The sequence below is a fragment of the Nanorana parkeri genome, unplaced genomic scaffold (genome assembly GCF_000935625.1).
Source record: "Nanorana parkeri isolate BGI_ZX_2015 unplaced genomic scaffold, ASM93562v1 scaffold546, whole genome shotgun sequence".
NCBI lineage: Eukaryota > Metazoa > Chordata > Amphibia > Anura > Dicroglossidae > Nanorana > Nanorana parkeri.
In genome coordinates this window covers 435,416-452,772 of record NW_017306814.1, presented here as the reverse complement: position 1 = coordinate 452,772, position 17,357 = coordinate 435,416, and the positions used below count along the sequence as shown (strand labels likewise).

At 40.8% G+C, this 17,357-nt stretch overlaps 1 protein-coding gene across 1 annotated transcript in view; it reads left to right on the top strand.

Annotated features, from left to right (window-relative positions):
• Positions 1-17,357, top strand: part of CHD7 (chromodomain helicase DNA binding protein 7) — a 142,820-nt gene that overhangs the window by 101,225 nt on the left and 24,238 nt on the right. The window contains exons 10-20 of the mRNA XM_018561816.1: positions 147-230; positions 1,589-1,726; positions 1,826-1,947; positions 4,242-4,485; positions 6,021-6,197; positions 8,062-8,205; positions 8,371-8,632; positions 14,581-14,791; positions 15,342-15,537; positions 16,650-16,817; positions 16,936-17,115. Coding sequence (XP_018417318.1) covers positions 147-230; positions 1,589-1,726; positions 1,826-1,947; positions 4,242-4,485; positions 6,021-6,197; positions 8,062-8,205; positions 8,371-8,632; positions 14,581-14,791; positions 15,342-15,537; positions 16,650-16,817; positions 16,936-17,115 — 1,926 coding nt within the window. The remainder of the gene's footprint in view (positions 1-146; positions 231-1,588; positions 1,727-1,825; positions 1,948-4,241; positions 4,486-6,020; positions 6,198-8,061; positions 8,206-8,370; positions 8,633-14,580; positions 14,792-15,341; positions 15,538-16,649; positions 16,818-16,935; positions 17,116-17,357) is intronic.

The following is a 17,357-nucleotide window of genomic DNA, read 5'->3' as shown; positions in this document are numbered from 1 at the left end:
TGTAGGTTTTCAATTAGCATGTTAGAGGTTGTCGAGTCGGGTTTCCGTATTCCTGTGACCCTATCTACAATAATACATCTTTGCTGCAGAAATGTTTCCCTTAGGGGCACACTAAATAAGATGCTGATTTTCCTGTTTGTCAACAGATTGAAGATGATCTGTTTAATCCTGACTATGTGGAAATCGATCGGATCCTGGATGTCTCCACCGGCACAGATGAGAATGGAGAGGTAAAGGCATTTTCCTTTTTCTTAATTACAGTATCTTACGAAATTGTAATTGGTTCCTGGCATGTTTCTCCCTTTTTTTATAGAAGTACAATTGTGTAAGGTCCATGATAAATGTTGGCAGTTATGTATAGACTAACCTAATGCTTAGTAGCACAGGATTAACCTCTTGTTAGCTGGAGCCTCACTGTGAAATTGATGTGGTGGAAATAAGGGGATTTGATAGTCTTGTGTTACTGAGTGATTTAAAATGTCATGTGTAGTTTAGGTGTGAATAGTCTGGTAATGACAACATATGAGGTGCAAAATTCTCCAAACAATATTGAGTAATTTATAGAAGCAGAGGTGTAAGGAGTCCTGGGACACTGAGCTACAACAAGATGACATTGTATAGCGGAATTGGTGCTCCAAGTACGGCGACCAATTTTAGGGTTTCTAACCAGTTATCAGGGTCTTACTGTCAGAGTGGAGCTCTTCAGATGGCAGCACGGCTAAGCCTCGGGGACATTATCTTACACACTATGTTCTGATGGCCATAGCATACCGATTTTTAGACTACCAAATAAAACATTTGATTGGCTGCTGTAGGTCTCCTTTTTCTGTCAACTGGTTAATTTTTTAAAATTGAGGACAAAAAAAAACTTGGCTGGCTATTGTTGCACTTAACAAGCTGTAATATGCTCCCTTAAACTATCCTCTATGGTACTTGAGCAATATAAGATTAGTTGCTATGGGTAGCACAAGACCGTTCTCATCTTAGATAATGTCTATGGAAGACAGGGAACATAAGCCCATCTAAACTGGTCCTTTTTTTTTATTTTTTTTGCATGCTCATTGGCTTCATGTGCTATGGTGGACCTTTCATCCAACTCATTTGTACCATTTACTCAAATACCTGTACCCCTCCCCACATCTGATTTCTGCTTTTAGCCATCCTCCTTGACTCTTGGTTGGTGCCCCATACACTGTATGGTACTGGAGAAGTGCAACTTTCCCCAGGAGCCCTACGAATGTCATTACTGATCTGTGTCATATTATGTTAAGCATTGCCAATCCATCCTGTGCCTGGTATGGGCACACTTTTGATAGGTTAATTCTCTGGTTCTTGGAGCTTGGCAGCAGCATATGTGTTTCATTACTGCCCAAATTCTTGGGTTAAATAGTGTAGTTATGTGGTTGCAGTATGAATGAATAAGATAAATATGCCAGTCAATAGTTTTTGTCTAATCTTGGAGGGCTGTATATAAACCCGCAAGTCTGGCTTTTCTCTTCCCTTTCACTGTTTATAAGCATACATTTGTCCCAGTGCTTCAGAATGCAATGAGTTGTCAGTTGTAATATTTTGACACTGTTCTTTATAGCCCGTGACTCATTATTTGGTGAAGTGGTGCTCCCTCCCCTATGAAGACAGTACATGGGAGCTGAAACAGGACTTGGATCCAGCAAAGATCGAAGAATTTGAGAAACTCCAGAGCAGAGAGCCAGAAACAGAGCGCGTGGTAAGAATTGGCACAGCCAAGCAGTGTTTTTATTTGAAAATAGCTCAGTTATATGTTCTTTCGGAAAACCACTAATGGGATTTACTGCATTTGAAACAGGAGCGACCTCCTGCCGACGAGTGGAAGAAATCGGAGAGTTCCAGGGAGTATAAAAACAATAACAGTCTCAGGGAATACCAGTTGGAAGGAGTGAATTGGCTGCTGTTCAATTGGTACAACACGTAAGTATTTTTTTCCTACTCTCCTAGCAGTAGCCTTAGTAAACTTTAATGGCTTTGTTTCAAGGCAGAGTTTAACCTTACACATTTTATTGGCATCTTAGGATTGAGGTTTATACCCCATAAAAAATTTGGAAAAACCCTATTTGGCTGCCTTGCATCCTGTAGATTTTAGTTGAATCTAAAAAGCATTTAGTAGACATGGCATGTGTCTGCTGCAGACATTCTGCCTACTCCATTTAGAATTGACATATTTTGAAAACCATAGAGAGCAGCAGCAAGAGTAAAGACAATTTTTATATTCCTTTTTTTTAAATGTCTGCAATGAAAGAGCAGCTAATGCATGATCTGACACTTGCATAAACTAGGTCCCTCATCCTATCATCCTCACTTCTGCATGCTGTTTGACAATTTACTCAGAGCAGCAACTGCAGTGTAAAAGTAGAGTTTTTGTTCCTGGTTCAGACTTGTTAAAACTGAAGTTAAATCTGCATATAACATTCCCTATGTGGTTCCTCCCTTGTAGCATTATCAAATTGCTAATGGCATTTTTGAATAAAAACTTTCTGCTTTCATTGCATACCTGATTTATTGACCCATTGATGTCATCACTGGGTCTCTTTGCAGTGCAGGCAGATCAAGGTTGGGGGGGTAGGGTGCTATCAGGGGCGTCCCGAGGCTGGGTGACACCCGGAGCGGTGTCCCGAGTGTCACCCCGCAGAGACGTCACCCACGCGTGTGCGCGATGACGTCATTGCGCACATGCCGAAGTATTCTGATACCTGTCGGCGGCCATCTTGGTGATGGACGCCGGCAGAGAAAGGAGGAGACAGCCACCCGGCGCGATATGGTATGCCGTCGGGTCCCCTCCTCTCTCCTGATACTGTCGGGCGTTCGGTCCATGACCGAGAGCCCGACTTTTCAGAGGGGGGTGACACCAAAATGACTAAGTCATTTTGGTGTCACCCCTCCAATGGTGTCACCCGGGTGCGGGCCGCACCCCCCTTGTGACGCCACTCAGTGCTATACATAGATTTCTGAAAATGTCACAACACCCTGCCTCAGTACTCCATAGAGTAAGTCACCAACACACCAAAATCATATTCAGAAAGCCTCTGGACCATGCAGAGTCCATGATGACAAGCAGTGGGCTGGCTCTCAGGAGGCGTTATGTAAATATCAAAATGCCTTGATGGGTGCATGTCAATGTGGAGGAGTGCGTGTCTGCATGATGACCTCCCTAGGTAACAACTTCATGTGATTCTGAGCCTCCATGTTTGAGAACTGAAATCCAATGAATGAAAGGGGCAAGTCTGGGGCAATCATGCTGGGGAGGAAAAACTTGATCATGCTGGCTGCCTTTTATACTGGAAGTGCGGCAATGTCAATATGACTTGCTGCAGGTGGTAATGCACTATGTGAGGAGCTCAGTATAGGAGCGAGTCTGTACAACAATGCAAGACTTGAAGGTAAGGCTGGAGTTCAGTTCTGTGATATGGAAAGAATTGCACCAGATTCACATTTTGCACACGCACCACTTGGGAAATATCAGATTTTGTTTTTTTGTGAAGTTTTTTTTTTTTTTTTTTTTTTAATGAGCGAAGTTATATGCATTCCATTGCCATTTCAGAGGCATAGCGGAAATCTATACCCATTTTGGGAAATTACAATTTGAAGTCTTCCACATGGTTCTGCGAGACAGCTGGGCTCCTGTTCTCGTTCGGAATCCCCGGCCTGTAAACATGTGATGAGAACGTTCTGCTTGGCACAGAAACTCTGAATCATAGCAGCACTACATCATAGCTGGATTTACACTCACAAGTTACATGTACACTGCACAGCTGCTGATGATGCATACTTTCCAGGCTAAAAGTTTACCATCTAACACCATGCGATTATTAAATGACACACAAGATACATGCTGTGTGAGTGGTTCCTGGAAATGGGCGGCTTTTTTATTTGGAATGTTTGTCTGTATTGCATAGCGTCTGAGCATCATGGGATATGTAGTTGAATACGATTGGCTTGTGAACAGTTTGTCACAGACACATTGTACTCTATGCCGTTAAAAAAACCAAAACAAAGGATAGAAAAATTGTTTAAAGTTTTGTACAAATGGCTCATGTTTTGCTGGTGTAAAGAAAAGTGTGTTACATATCCGCAAACTGCAAATAATGGAATGTGCTCCTTTCATGGTACTTTGCATCTGCTTGTTATTGCTGCACTTAAGAACTTATGTAGAGTCAGTTCAAACAGATTACCAATGCTAGAATCAGCTTCTTTTTTTTTTTTTTTAGGCGAAACTGCATTTTGGCAGATGAAATGGGTTTGGGCAAGACGATCCAGTCAATTACCTTCCTGTATGAGATCTTCCTAAAGGGCATTCATGGTCCATTCTTGGTCATTGCTCCACTGTCAACGATCCCTAACTGGGAGAGAGAATTCCGCACATGGACAGAATTGAATGTTATAGTTTACCATGGCAGCCAAGCAAGCAGGAAAACCATACAGCTCTATGAAATGTACTTTAAAGATTCACAGGTAGGTTTTATGTGCTGCCCAAATACCTTGAAACATTCAGCTGAGCAAAAATTGTTCAAGGGTCAGTTTCTGTTTGTGGCTCACATTGCTGTTCCATGCTTTCCTAGTTATATAGGATTCTTCTCATCGGTATCTGTATATTCGTGTGGTCAGCATTCCAGTCAAACAACTGTTTATTATATTGACTATTTACGTCATTCCAAGTAGTAGACTTGAAAGAGCAAAACCATTAAAACATATCTAAACCCAAGACCAAAAATGTAATCTGTTTTAGCTCACAAGTCATTAGTGGTGGACGCTGCATTTGTTTTCTTTCCCCAGACTTGGTCCGTTTATTTTTACCTGTCCTCCCAGTAATACATATCCTGTCCTAGTGTTCTCCTGCTCACTCTATGGAGGAGAGTGTGTGTCCCCCAGGACAGGACTACAGATCAAACCCCCTTCCCCCTTGGGATTTTAGTGTAGCGCTGCTTGCAAGGTCAGTGAACAGATATAACCAAATTATTTCAAAGTTATATTTAACAGACCAAAAGGGAGCAAATAATAAGCTCATTTTTAAGGTTTGCATTCACTTTAATCGTTAGTATGTATTAAGTACATTTGCACGTTCTTATGTACATACATGTTTAAATCACGGTAAGTTTCGATGTCTTTTAATATTTTCAAAGTCTTGTTTTTAAGTTTTGGATATTCTACGCTTATTCATAGAATTAAACAGATATATCTTTGGGGTGCCCCAATCATGTATGTTGTAGCCCACCTCAGCTAAGAAGCCATGATGTCTTTGATGTCTGTAGTCGTTTTTAGTACCACTTTTGGCCACTTGTTTTCATTGTTGATTTTCCAACCATTGCTTAGTGTCCTTGTATTTGTCCTTGTATTCCTTGACATGTTACTGTTATGGTGCTTTAAATAAAAGATTCAACTTCATTTTCACACTTGGGGTGCTGATATTCTCTAGTTTGTGTCAGAATGATCCCACCCCCTCTTACATGTTATGTGATCGCAAGGAAAAGTCAAGTGATACAGCCAACCATTTATTGGTGTTCCCTGACTAAACAGTAGTTGTATATTGTCTCCTTTGGAATCCAGCTATAATAAGACGATACAGGCCTGTGATGGTTGAGTGTAGTAAATGAATGCCTTCGTCTGATATATTTTTAGGACAGCTGCTTCCTAGAAGATATATTTTCCGTATGTTTAGCTTGTGTTCACAGCCTGTAGTTTTCTCAGTTTTCGGTCTGAGGATAACTAAACATTGTATGACATCCTCCTGTTATTAAACATAAATAAAACAAAAAGGACAAGGAGTATTGTCAGAATTATACCTTTTAGTGGCTTAAAAAAATGTAACGCAAGCGTTCCAAACTCTAAGGCCTTTATTAAGCGTATGAACAGATGAAAGCTGAAATGGCAGAATATGCACAAATCCTGAACCCACACGTTGTATACTGGTGAATTATTAACATAGACATGTGGTCCTTCCACCTTGTTTGTATGCCAACTGATCTTTTTTTTTTCCTTCCTATTTTAAGGGCAAAGCAATAAAGGGTGCCTACCGGTTCCATGCCATCATTACGACATTTGAAATGATTCTGACAGACTGCCCTGAGCTCAGAAACATCCACTGGCGATGTGTGATTATTGATGAGGCTCACCGGCTGAAGAACAGAAACTGTAAGCTCTTGGAAGGGCTAAAGATGATGGATTTGGTGAGTTTTATCACTCGTTTTAGTAACACTGTGCAAAGGACAAAAAATGCATAACTCATTTGGGTATCCACTTTTATTTTAATCACTGAAATGCAGAATGCTGATTTATGATGGGTTTAAGGGAAACCAAAAGAAAGCATCATAGCTAGGCTATAGCAGGTAGCACAGGGTTGTGGTATAGACCAGAGCTTTGACAGAATTAGGCTTTGGCTTGTCCAAGATGCCCTTGTGTATGCCTATAGGAATACACGCAGTATACAGGTGCCAGCTTTGCTTCAAATTGGAACTTGGACTCCCCCATCCCTACATCCTGAATTGCATTGTGGACACTTTGGTGACCTTTTGAGGTATTTTTATTGGGGGTTTTCAAGAGGGAAGGGGTATGAGGGGCTGTCTGCCAGAGGTTAGAGATGATGATTTTAAATGTATACTGCAATTCCTGGGACAAAAATTCCAACAAAAGATTGGAGTTCTAAAACCTTGTGGTGTCTGCTGCAAGGCTGCTATGATTATCCTGGTTTTTCTAATGACATGTTCCCTGTAGCCTGTCTCTGTGATGCAGGCTGGTCATATATATATTCATAATTTCTCAATTTTCTTGCTGCGCATCAGAACTGTTATTTGTATTCATGGGAACACCTCCGTACATGGTCTTTCTGCTGCATCCGTCATTTAGACAAGAGCATCTTGTGAGTGAGGACAGGCGGTGCCACGTGTGACTGCTGAATCAGCACAGCCAGACTCTGAGGCTAAAGTTGGAATCAGCATCTGTTGTACAAGAATTAGAAATGAGAAGGGATACGTTTTCTATACCCTGTACTTATGGGTTTGGATTGGCTGCCGGCTGTAGAAGAGGCGTCTGCACAACCTGTGGCTGTCCAGCTGCTGAATTGCGGCTTCCTCCTGCAGGCAGCTATGGCTAATACATGACTGTAAAAGATGTAGGGTGACTGATACTGCGATACGAGTCTCTTACTCACTTTAACTCCTTTGTGGATAAGGGAGATACTTTGGCTTGAACAAAACAAGTAACTATGACTTTAACAGGGACTCCCTTTGGGTTTTTTCACTGATATTTAGTGACATGATGCAGAATAAAATTCTAATATGCTGGATAATTATGGTCATCTATGTCAAATTGCATTTAAATCGCTGTTCGATCATATAAACTGTAATAACGCTAATCCTTTGCATAGAAGACTCAGATCCCACTCTTGGATCTATCATTTTCCTACCCTAGAACACAATGTGACTTTGGGGCTGCTGTAAAACAATAAGGGATCACCCTTTTTTACTGTATTGGATTTAGTATTGTGATATAGACAACTTCTCCTACATGGCTTAAATTACCAGCCTGGCCAGTGCAGAAGTTAATAACTGTGCCAAGGATAAACAAATTTGTAATATTCAAAATTCTCATTTATATGGATATTTTATTTAAAATCAGGTAGGTGTGCACATTCCTTGTCTTTTAGTTTATTTGTTTTATACTATCTTTCTTGCTTATTCTTGATGACATTCCATTTTCTACTTAAGATGTGCCAGTCCTTTGTTTTTTGTGTACTTTGATGTGCATATAATTTAAGTAGATGGGATGGGGGTAGAATATTGTTTCTTCACCAAGACCAAGAATTGTAACTCATTTGTTCAGCTTCTGACAGAGTTGTGCTGGTATTCTCTTAATATAAAGGATTTTAAACCTTTGTGCTAAGAGTCTGACCAACTTCATATCAGTTTTCAATCAAACTGAAGCTGTGCAATAGGGTTTGTCTATCAACTAATTCTTTAAAGTTGGAGTTTCTACGCTTGTCGAAAAGTAGCGGTTGGCTCTTCTGGTCTCATTCTTAGTTCTCATTACTTTCAGGAACACAAAGTGCTGCTAACAGGGACCCCTTTGCAAAACACTGTGGAGGAGCTTTTCAGTCTGCTGAACTTCTTGGAGCCTGAACGCTTCCCGTCAGAGAGCAATTTCATGCAAGAGTTTGGCGATCTAAAAACTGAAGAACAGGTAGGAGAAATCTAACTGTTTCTACTGCAGAGCCAATTTCAGACTTCCTAGGAAAGCATTTGCTTATGGAACTGTCAAGCTCAGTAGGATTACACCGTTGCTTTGGTGTTTTGCACCAACATTCTTAAAACGAAAGACATCTGATGTTGGGTTATTTTGTTATAGGTACAAAAGCTTCAAGGTATACTGAAACCGATGATGTTAAGACGTCTTAAGGAAGATGTAGAGAAGAATTTGGCCCCAAAGGAAGAAACCATTATAGAAGTAGAGCTGACAAATATCCAGAAGAAATATTACAGAGCCATCTTGGAGAAGAATTTTACATTCCTTTCCAAAGGAGGTGGTGTTGGCCATGCAAATGTTCCCAACCTTCTTAACACTATGATGGAGTTGAGAAAATGCTGCAATCATCCTTACCTTATTAATGGTAAGTCACATTTACCTTATATAACTGTTTCACTGTAAGGTTTTAATGTTTTTTTTACGGGATTGTCTCCTCTATTTCCTTCTATTGGGAAATTACACAAGGCACCTATCCCCATACAGTGGGTTCAGCAGCATGTAATGGATCAAGCAGATAGCTGTTGTTGTCACTGGTTTTGTCTAGAGAGCTTCACATTGGTCCATATAACTGCCTATAGCTCGCTATAGCAAGTGAAGATAATCCATTTTCATTCTGCAAATGCTATTTTCCACTACTGGATTCAATCTGTTTGCTTCAAGGCAGCGCAGTATCTTTTTGCTATAAGGCCCTAGGAAAAGAAATGTGTGGAGGAATTTGATAAGCATGAATGGCGGTGTTATCAAAGTCTTATAGATGTTTAGCCTTCAATGTCTTCATCTCTGTACCAATTGGGTAAAACAAGAGCCTCACACGTTTCACCTCATGAACAATTTCCGAATGTAAGAAGTAGGAATAGTCTGTACTAAGTGTAAAATTGAACTTTCAAAATGGTCCTAATCTAGAATTTAAAGGCTCTTTATGCTTTCTAAATTGTTGTGAAATTTTCCAATAAATAAAAACATTTAAAAAAATGTCTATACCTTGATTCATGCCTTTTGGAAGTATAACATAGAAGCTATTTAACCTTCCAAGCCACCAGTTTAGGATCATTTGGGCAGTGTCTGTGGTTGAGGCTTATTAGATCATGTTGGTGCCTTTTTTTGACCAGTTGAGCCTGGTGGGTGGTTGTCCGTTTTCATAACTGGAAGTACAAAGTGTACAGTAGACACGTGTGTTTACACTGCTCTGGTGCCTGGTACAGTTTGGTTCATCTGAGCCCTCTACAGCTTTGAATGTAAAATTGGTGGTCTCCAAGATGACTTAGATTTTTGTCTAGGTGCAGCTGCAGTCCTTCATGTCCAATATGGATACTCTGGATTTATTTTATTTGTCTGTGGCTATGTTTCGCTCTTATGAACTTCAGCATTTTTCTGCTTTGGGTATCTATGGAGACAGTCAACGTTGTCACACAGGCTGGACTTGAAGCATGTCTACCTTTTTTTTCATCTCCATCACATGGTGGATTGACGGTATTAGTCGTTTAGAAAAGATAATTTTTGTTGTCTTTTAAAGCTGAACTCCAGGCACAAAAAGTTTTTTTTGTTTAAACAGATTTCTCAATAGCCAGAAGGGATATAAGGCATTTGGTGCACACAGTTGACTTTGCAGTCCCAGTTATTACCTTATAAATATGGCCGTGACTTTATGCTGCATTTACCCATCTAAAAATTTAGGCTTGAGTTCCGCTTTAAACATTATATAAGGGGTTATGGACTATAGTTTAAAAGCAACCTCTTTGTTGGCAGCTGATTGAAGTAGCAGTTAAGTTGTGAATTCTTTTTTACAGCCCTGTTGTGTATTCTTTGTGGTTTTTGAGAAGGGGGAGAAACTGAATACGGACTTGTAAGAGATACGACTCCCGCTCTAGCCAATGACCATTGTAAGAGAATTTTTATCACGCATTCTCTCATTACGATTTTACACCACTTGGATACGTTTTACTAAGTAAGATTTCACACTGCTTGACTGTTACAAATCCTCTTTCCCCAAATAGCACTTTCCAACCAGTGACTTTTTTCCTTGCTCCTGGTGGTTCTTCAGCAGTTAGGTTTTTTGATGCTGCTAATAAAAGATGAATGTGTATAGACAGGCTCATTAATTCCTGCTTTAGCTGACTAAGCACCACTTTAATGCTATTGAATTTGACTTTGATGCACAATGCGAATGCAAAGCTGAACATTCTCAGCAAAGTCAAAATGTTTCCTATGATATTTGTAGTTATTGGCAAAATGACTATTGTGAACATGTTAACATTAGGATCGCCAGTTTTTGACATTAAGCTGCCCACACATAGGGGGACTGTTATTGCACCAAATCTATTTTTTTTTTTTCTAATGTAATTTGCTAATAGCCCAGTGTATGTAGCTAAAAGGCTTTTTGTGGGCAGTCGATATCCAGACATAAAACAGCCATGATTTGTAGATGTGGTCATAAAACAAGGACCACATCACCTGTATGATCATACATGACTCATCATTTGTATGATTAAGATCACCCAGGCTACCTGAAAGTCTGGCTCAAATGCCAAACCCTCAGATCAGCCTTTCTCAGCCATGGTTCCACGAGAGGTGGTTAAGAAGGCTTTAGATTGATCACTAATGGTGCCTTCTAACACTGATGATCTTTTCGATATCTGTAAGGGTGCACTTGTACTGCTGACCACCAGTGTAAAGTGACACTTAGGCTAGGTTCACACCTGCACTGCACCGCCCGACACACGGTCTGCGCGTCCCGGGATCGCGGGCTCCTACACAATGCAGGCAACGATTGCCGCCTGGCCCCATTTATTTCAATGGGGTGACATCCGAGTAGCAATCGCAGAAAAAAAGGTACACGCACATTTTTTTTTTGCGACACACGAAGAGCGGCTGCATTAGCGAAATCCCGCGCAATCCACCCAGCGCGACTGGGGAGCCATTAGAAAATGGCATCCACAGCGCGATTGGTTCACACCTTGGCGACTCCTGATCGGGCTGCAATCCGCGCAGAACCGTGCACGGTTGCTGTGCTTTGAGGTTTTGCCTAGGTATGAACCTAGCCTAAATGTAAGGGGCACTTCTCCACTGACCACCATGTAAGGAGAACAGATAATTTCATATACTAGGTATGTCACATTCTTTATTTTATTGTTTATTCTTATTAGTTTACGGATTACGGTAATGTTCCATAAGCTGTAGCTATAACTTTTTTAGCAGAAGTTCCCTGAGGCCTGAATATTATTTCAAGGTTTCATTCATGGTGATCCAAGGAGATTGTTTGAGACAGGCTATTCTAGAGCCTTCAGATCACCCCAATAATCACCTACAAGAAGTAGAAGTTGTTTTAAAAAAAAACCCATAAAGTCAATAACTGAACCTGGCATTGGGTACCCCAATTCTTCAAACTCTGAAACCTCGGACTGTTATTTGGGAATCTGATCAACCAGGGGTTTACTTTTAAAAAGAAACCTACTGTAAAAACTGCAGTGGCAATCTAGAGACAATACCACCGTTGACCGGTTCTTCTATGTGTATGCTTTATCTGCAGCATGATGTACTGCTTGGTTCTAAGTGGTGGAAATATTTATTGGCTTGTCTGGTCCGGGTGGCTCTGCTCGGGTGATGCTCCCATCTATTAACCTCTGTGTTGATTTGTCTGCTCCTAATCATAAGATTAGACCTGAAACGTCCTGTCTGGGTTCCCTGGTTCCAGAAGATTCTATGCTTTTATATTACATATGAAATATTGTTGCTTATGGATGTTCTTTTTAAACCGAACAGATTCCTCCACCCACATTGAACAACGTGAATGGTGGAATCCTCCCGCTGCTGTGGCTGCAAGTTTTCAGCCCAGCCCCTTCAACCAAAGTCCTTTGAGTAATCGACTTTTGTTGAGCCAGCAGAGCCACACACTGTAAGAGTTTCCTGTGAATTGGTCGACGTTCTAACCACGTATTGGCCAGCTTACAGTGGGACTAAACGTCCTAGTTTATAGACCATTGTGTTTTTCTGGATGGAAGAAGAGATGTCTGTCACAGCCAGATAGGTGTTGTTCAATCAGATTCAAGTGAAGTTTGATTTTTCTTTCCTCTTTGTTTCTCTTTGCTCCTATGTCAAGTCCTATTCAGATGAAAAACACGAAGACTTATATATGCAGTATGTGCCCTCAAACACAGTTCAGTTCTCTAGTAACAAAATGTAAAGAGAGCTCAGAGCGAAATACCTGTACAGCCATTTGCAGTCAGTAAGAAATCTGTGACTGCCCCTTTAATAGTACATCTGCATTTCCACCTAACCCCCTCATAAAGCTGTTTGCAAATTATATTTAATTACAACCTGGTAACCTGCGGTGATTGATGTGCAGCGTCCTCCAGCCCCCTATTTCCTTTTCCCCCAGGCTATGACTCTCACTCACAATAACATTTTTAGACAAGGCTGTCACTTGTGGGGGTGGATTTCATCCTGGGCAGTTTGCCCCGGGCCCCGTGCTGCTGACTCAGTCAGGAGCCGCGTGTGCCGTCTGTTTGGATGTTGTATGCTGGCTTGCTCTTTCCTCTGGGCCCTGCTTACATTTTCTGCCCTTGGACTGTGAGCCCTCGCCTTAAGCGTTTCTGATATGCCTTTTACCGTAGTGTGTCTCATTTGTCAAAGCTCTATCCAACTAATTCTCGTCACATCCACTTTGAAGAGTTATCAGTCAATTAGTGAGCACACCGATGCACTTGCTTTGCATGGGAATGTTGCTCTGTGCGGTCCGTTTACAGCGACATGCTGAGTGGTCTGCATGTCGCAGAAGGGTTAACCAATTGCTACTGCTTAAAGAAGCTTCGACTGTATGAACTGTAAATGTAAAAACATTGAATTCAAGTCACGTACTACTGATCTACTTCAAGTGCACTCCATGGGACATAATTGGTGTCTCTATTTAAAGTGTCCTTCTCTTTGCTGCACTTGGCAGAGAAATAATGGCTCCATTTGATATGTTTGTATGCTAATTTTGTCTTGACAAAGCTAGTTGTCATATGTTAGCACAACAATGCCATTGGCTGGCAGAGAAGGGTGAATGTTGCAGTACAGCTCTTACAGAGTCGTAACTATTCACCTATCATCATTCTTCCCTTACCAATGAACATTCTTGTTTGCCTTTTATATAAGGGAGCTGTAGTATATTCCAAATGATTAAGGATCAGTTATTCTAATCGTATACTAGAGAACCATTTTATGCGGGGCTTTAATGTTTTTACTTTTCTATATTTTTGTGAACAAAGTTTTTTAGTTGTACCACTGTGCCCATTTTTAAATCAGCTGTCCAGTATAGATGCTGAATGTTCTAAGATGCAATCACTTATAGATACACAGACATTACCATGTTTAAATGAATCCTTATGGGTCTAAACGGAGTTCTGCGCTTGCCATGAGATGAAAGGAATAGTAAAGTAGCCCAACTTCAGCCAAAACGTTTCTTTTAGGCTTGTAAAGAGTTTTTAGTGTGCTGTCCTTATTGGGGTTCTCAGAGAGACTGGAAGTGATGGTAAATATGCAACCAAAAGACTAGACTTTCTGCTAGGTTTTCATTTTTGACAATGCATCTGTCTGTCTTGGTGTCACAGCCACAGAATATCAGTGGAAATTCCTCCACTGGTGTCTAATCAGTAAAAAAAAATACTTCCACTATCGATGCCAGTGATTGAGGATCAGTAAAGGAATGGGAACTAATTTTAATAATCAGTAAACTTCCTACTGAAGTAGGACACAATCAACTTTACTATCACAGTCCAATATAGCTGCTGTGTGGGCCAACCAGCATTAATTGTGTGGTTGTATTTCTGCAGATAGTAGTAATGTTTGACAAATACTTTTTATATAATGAATGCTTAGATTAGTGTACCTCGGATGCTAATAGGGATGCTGTGTTATTAAAAAATGGCACTGGACTGTTTGCAGGATGGGAAGGTGACTATCTGAAGGGCACTATAATGATTTATCATTTATTGTTCTGATCCCCATCAGAGCTCGCATAAAGCATAGCAAGCACACATGACCATATATATTTACCCTCAATTTTTTTATGTGACTGCAGGTTCCTGCTTTAAATGGCTTTTTAGTAATAGACTTCCCCCCCATAAAACCCATGTGTCCATGAACAGCTGGCGTCCTTTTCAAGGTTTCTGACAGTACAGAGGAGCTATTCCTATGCTGGTCCCTTGCCATATTAACTTGCTTTTGCTGTATTTTAAATGTAGTTGTATTCCTGAGAACCCCCCCGCCCTTAAATGTGCAGGTCTGGGACACACAATCCTTCTATTTACATACAGTTTATGAATCTCTCTGCAGGTGCTGAAGAGAAAATTTTGGAAGAATTTAGGGAAGCGCACAACGGTGACCTTCCAGATTTTCCGCTCCAGGCTATGATCCAGGCCGCTGGCAAACTAGTTCTGATTGACAAGCTGCTGCCAAAACTGAAGGCTGGTGGCCACAGGGTGCTCATCTTCTCCCAGATGGTGCGTTGCTTGGACATTCTGGAAGACTACCTCATCCAACGCAGGTGAGTGCGTGTGCCAACCACAGTGCCAGCCACAAAGGCAATAGTAGCACTGCAGTCCTGTAAAGATCTGCCCCAGATACATTCATTTGTTGTGGATTTGGACATTTCACCTGACTGCTCAGTTTTTGCCACACTCCTTTTTGTGTATTGTTAACCCATCAGTGCCTGTGATGTGAAATGATCAGCCTTTTTGTTTCAGTGCAAGTGAGAAATGGCCAGAGACATCTTTTGGACACATTAATAAATATGACCTCATCTTTGTTTCTCATCAGCTTCTTTTATTGATTGGAAATGAAATCCCAGAGGAAGTCCGGATTTGTTCGGAATGGCAAGATGTGACTTGTAGCAGCAGGGATAAGCTGACTGCAGAGCTGCTGAACAGGCATACATGAGGCACTCGAGCATCCTCTCCTCATTGCCATTCTGTTCACAAGTTTGCTGCTGAAATACATCAACCTTTTCAAGGAGGATAGTGCTGGAGTTTGTCTTAAGTAAATAGAATAAATTGAAGTACTGGTCTAGATAATAACCCCTTTTTTTTTATTTTCAGATACCCATATGAGAGAATTGATGGCAGAGTGAGAGGCAACCTTCGCCAGGCTGCTATTGACAGATTCTCCAAGCCAGATTCTGATAGGTTTGTGTTCCTGCTGTGTACAAGGGCAGGAGGTCTGGGCATTAATTTAACTGCTGCTGATACTTGCATTATCTTTGATTCTGACTGGAACCCCCAGAATGACCTTCAGGTAAGCAGCTTTGCTTTACTGTTAGCCATTTTCTTAGTCTTTTAAGAGTCTTTGTAAAGTGTTTATTCATTTGCAAATAAGTCTGAAGTGATATCAAGTATTTCTTGGGTAATCTGTTCACATTAGCAGAGTGGCTTCTTTGAATTGATTTCCCTATGGTTTTTCTTTGTTTCTTTTTCATTGTTTAACACATATAGTATCTCCTTCAACCTATAGCTTGTGTTGAAAAATACATGCTTATGTTGGCCACACATGGTACACGGTATATCCAAAATGGTGGGTAGGTCTGTTTCTTCTCAATGCGGGGGCCTGTTGGATGTGCTAAGAAATCCTCCCTGATTGGCCAGTGGAAAAATGTGCTCCCTTTTCTCCGTATACCAGGCATTTCAGAGTCGCACAGTTCAGAAAAATGTGTTTGAATGTGTCCATCAGTGATGTTCATTATTGCTAGTTGTTCCTGTATAGCTCAATTATTGCTCTTTTACTCCCAACAGTCCTTAAGTGTATCTAAAGCCACATTTTTTTTTTCTTTCATTTTGGATAGCATGGTGATCAATGGATGGCAACCGTCATGTATCAGTAGAAGCAGAGACACCGGAACTCCAATATAAACTGCTTGAGGAAGGGGATCCTGCGTGACCCCGAAACGGTCGTTGCATCTATGTGATATGTTGCACCTCTTAAAAAAAAAGACTTTCCACGTTTATATTGGAGTGCCGGTTTCTCTGCTTCTACAGGTTCTAATTAGTGTCTGTAGCTGCACTGGGGGAGAGTGACCCTTTCTATTTGTTCTGGTGGACACTGTGACACTGACAAAGTCTTCATGAGAACAGAAATAGAGGGGATACTTGGTCCAGTGACAACTGTCCTCATTTTTTTTGTGTCTACAGGAAAGGAAGTGAATGGAAGTTCCCTCAATGGGGCCTAGAACAGAGAAAAAAAACGTATTTTGCCAATTGTATAACGCACACTATAGGTCCCGATGTCCCTAGTTCTTGATGAGACTTGACTGTAGAAATGCTTATTCTAATAATTATATGCTACATTTGCATAGCTCTTGTACCTAATCTAGAATAGTAATAGATTTCTTGATGCCATTTTTCTTTTTTTAGGCCCAAGCACGGTGCCATCGGATTGGGCAAAGTAAATCTGTGAAAATTTACCGCTTGATCACAAGGAACTCTTACGAACGTGAAATGTTTGATAAGGCTAGCCTGAAACTTGGCCTGGATAAGGCAGTTCTTCAGTCAATGAGTGGAAGAGAGAATGCCACAAATGGGGTAAATGGCCAGCAGTGTCACTGCAGTTTTAGTAGACTAGTTGTGCAGCATTTGCAAATTCTGCATCATGTGGCTGCTTTCTGCAGTGTTTTCATTAATAAAATGTTTTTTCCTGCAGGTACAACAACTTTCCAAGAAGGAGATAGAGGACCTGTTACGAAAAGGGGCATATGGTGCACTAATGGATGAAGAAGACGAAGGCTCCAAATTCTGTGAGGAAGATATCGATCAAATCCTGTCCAGGAGAACCCACACCATCACTATAGAATCAGAAGGAAAGGGCTCCACGTTTGCAAAAGTATGTCCCACAGGAAGATGGGCTGATTTGTTGTTTTCTGAAAACTGGTGCACATTGCAAGACTCCAGGGTCCATCTATAAAACAAAATATAAGATCTGGTTTCTAGTAGCAACAGTTGGGCCAAGTTTTTTGTGTTTTCTTCTGTTGGTCCATAACTGATCATTATTGAAACAAATTAAACCATAATGGTTCTGTCCTTTTTTTTTTTTTTTTTTTTTTTTTTTTTTTTTTTTCTTTGGGA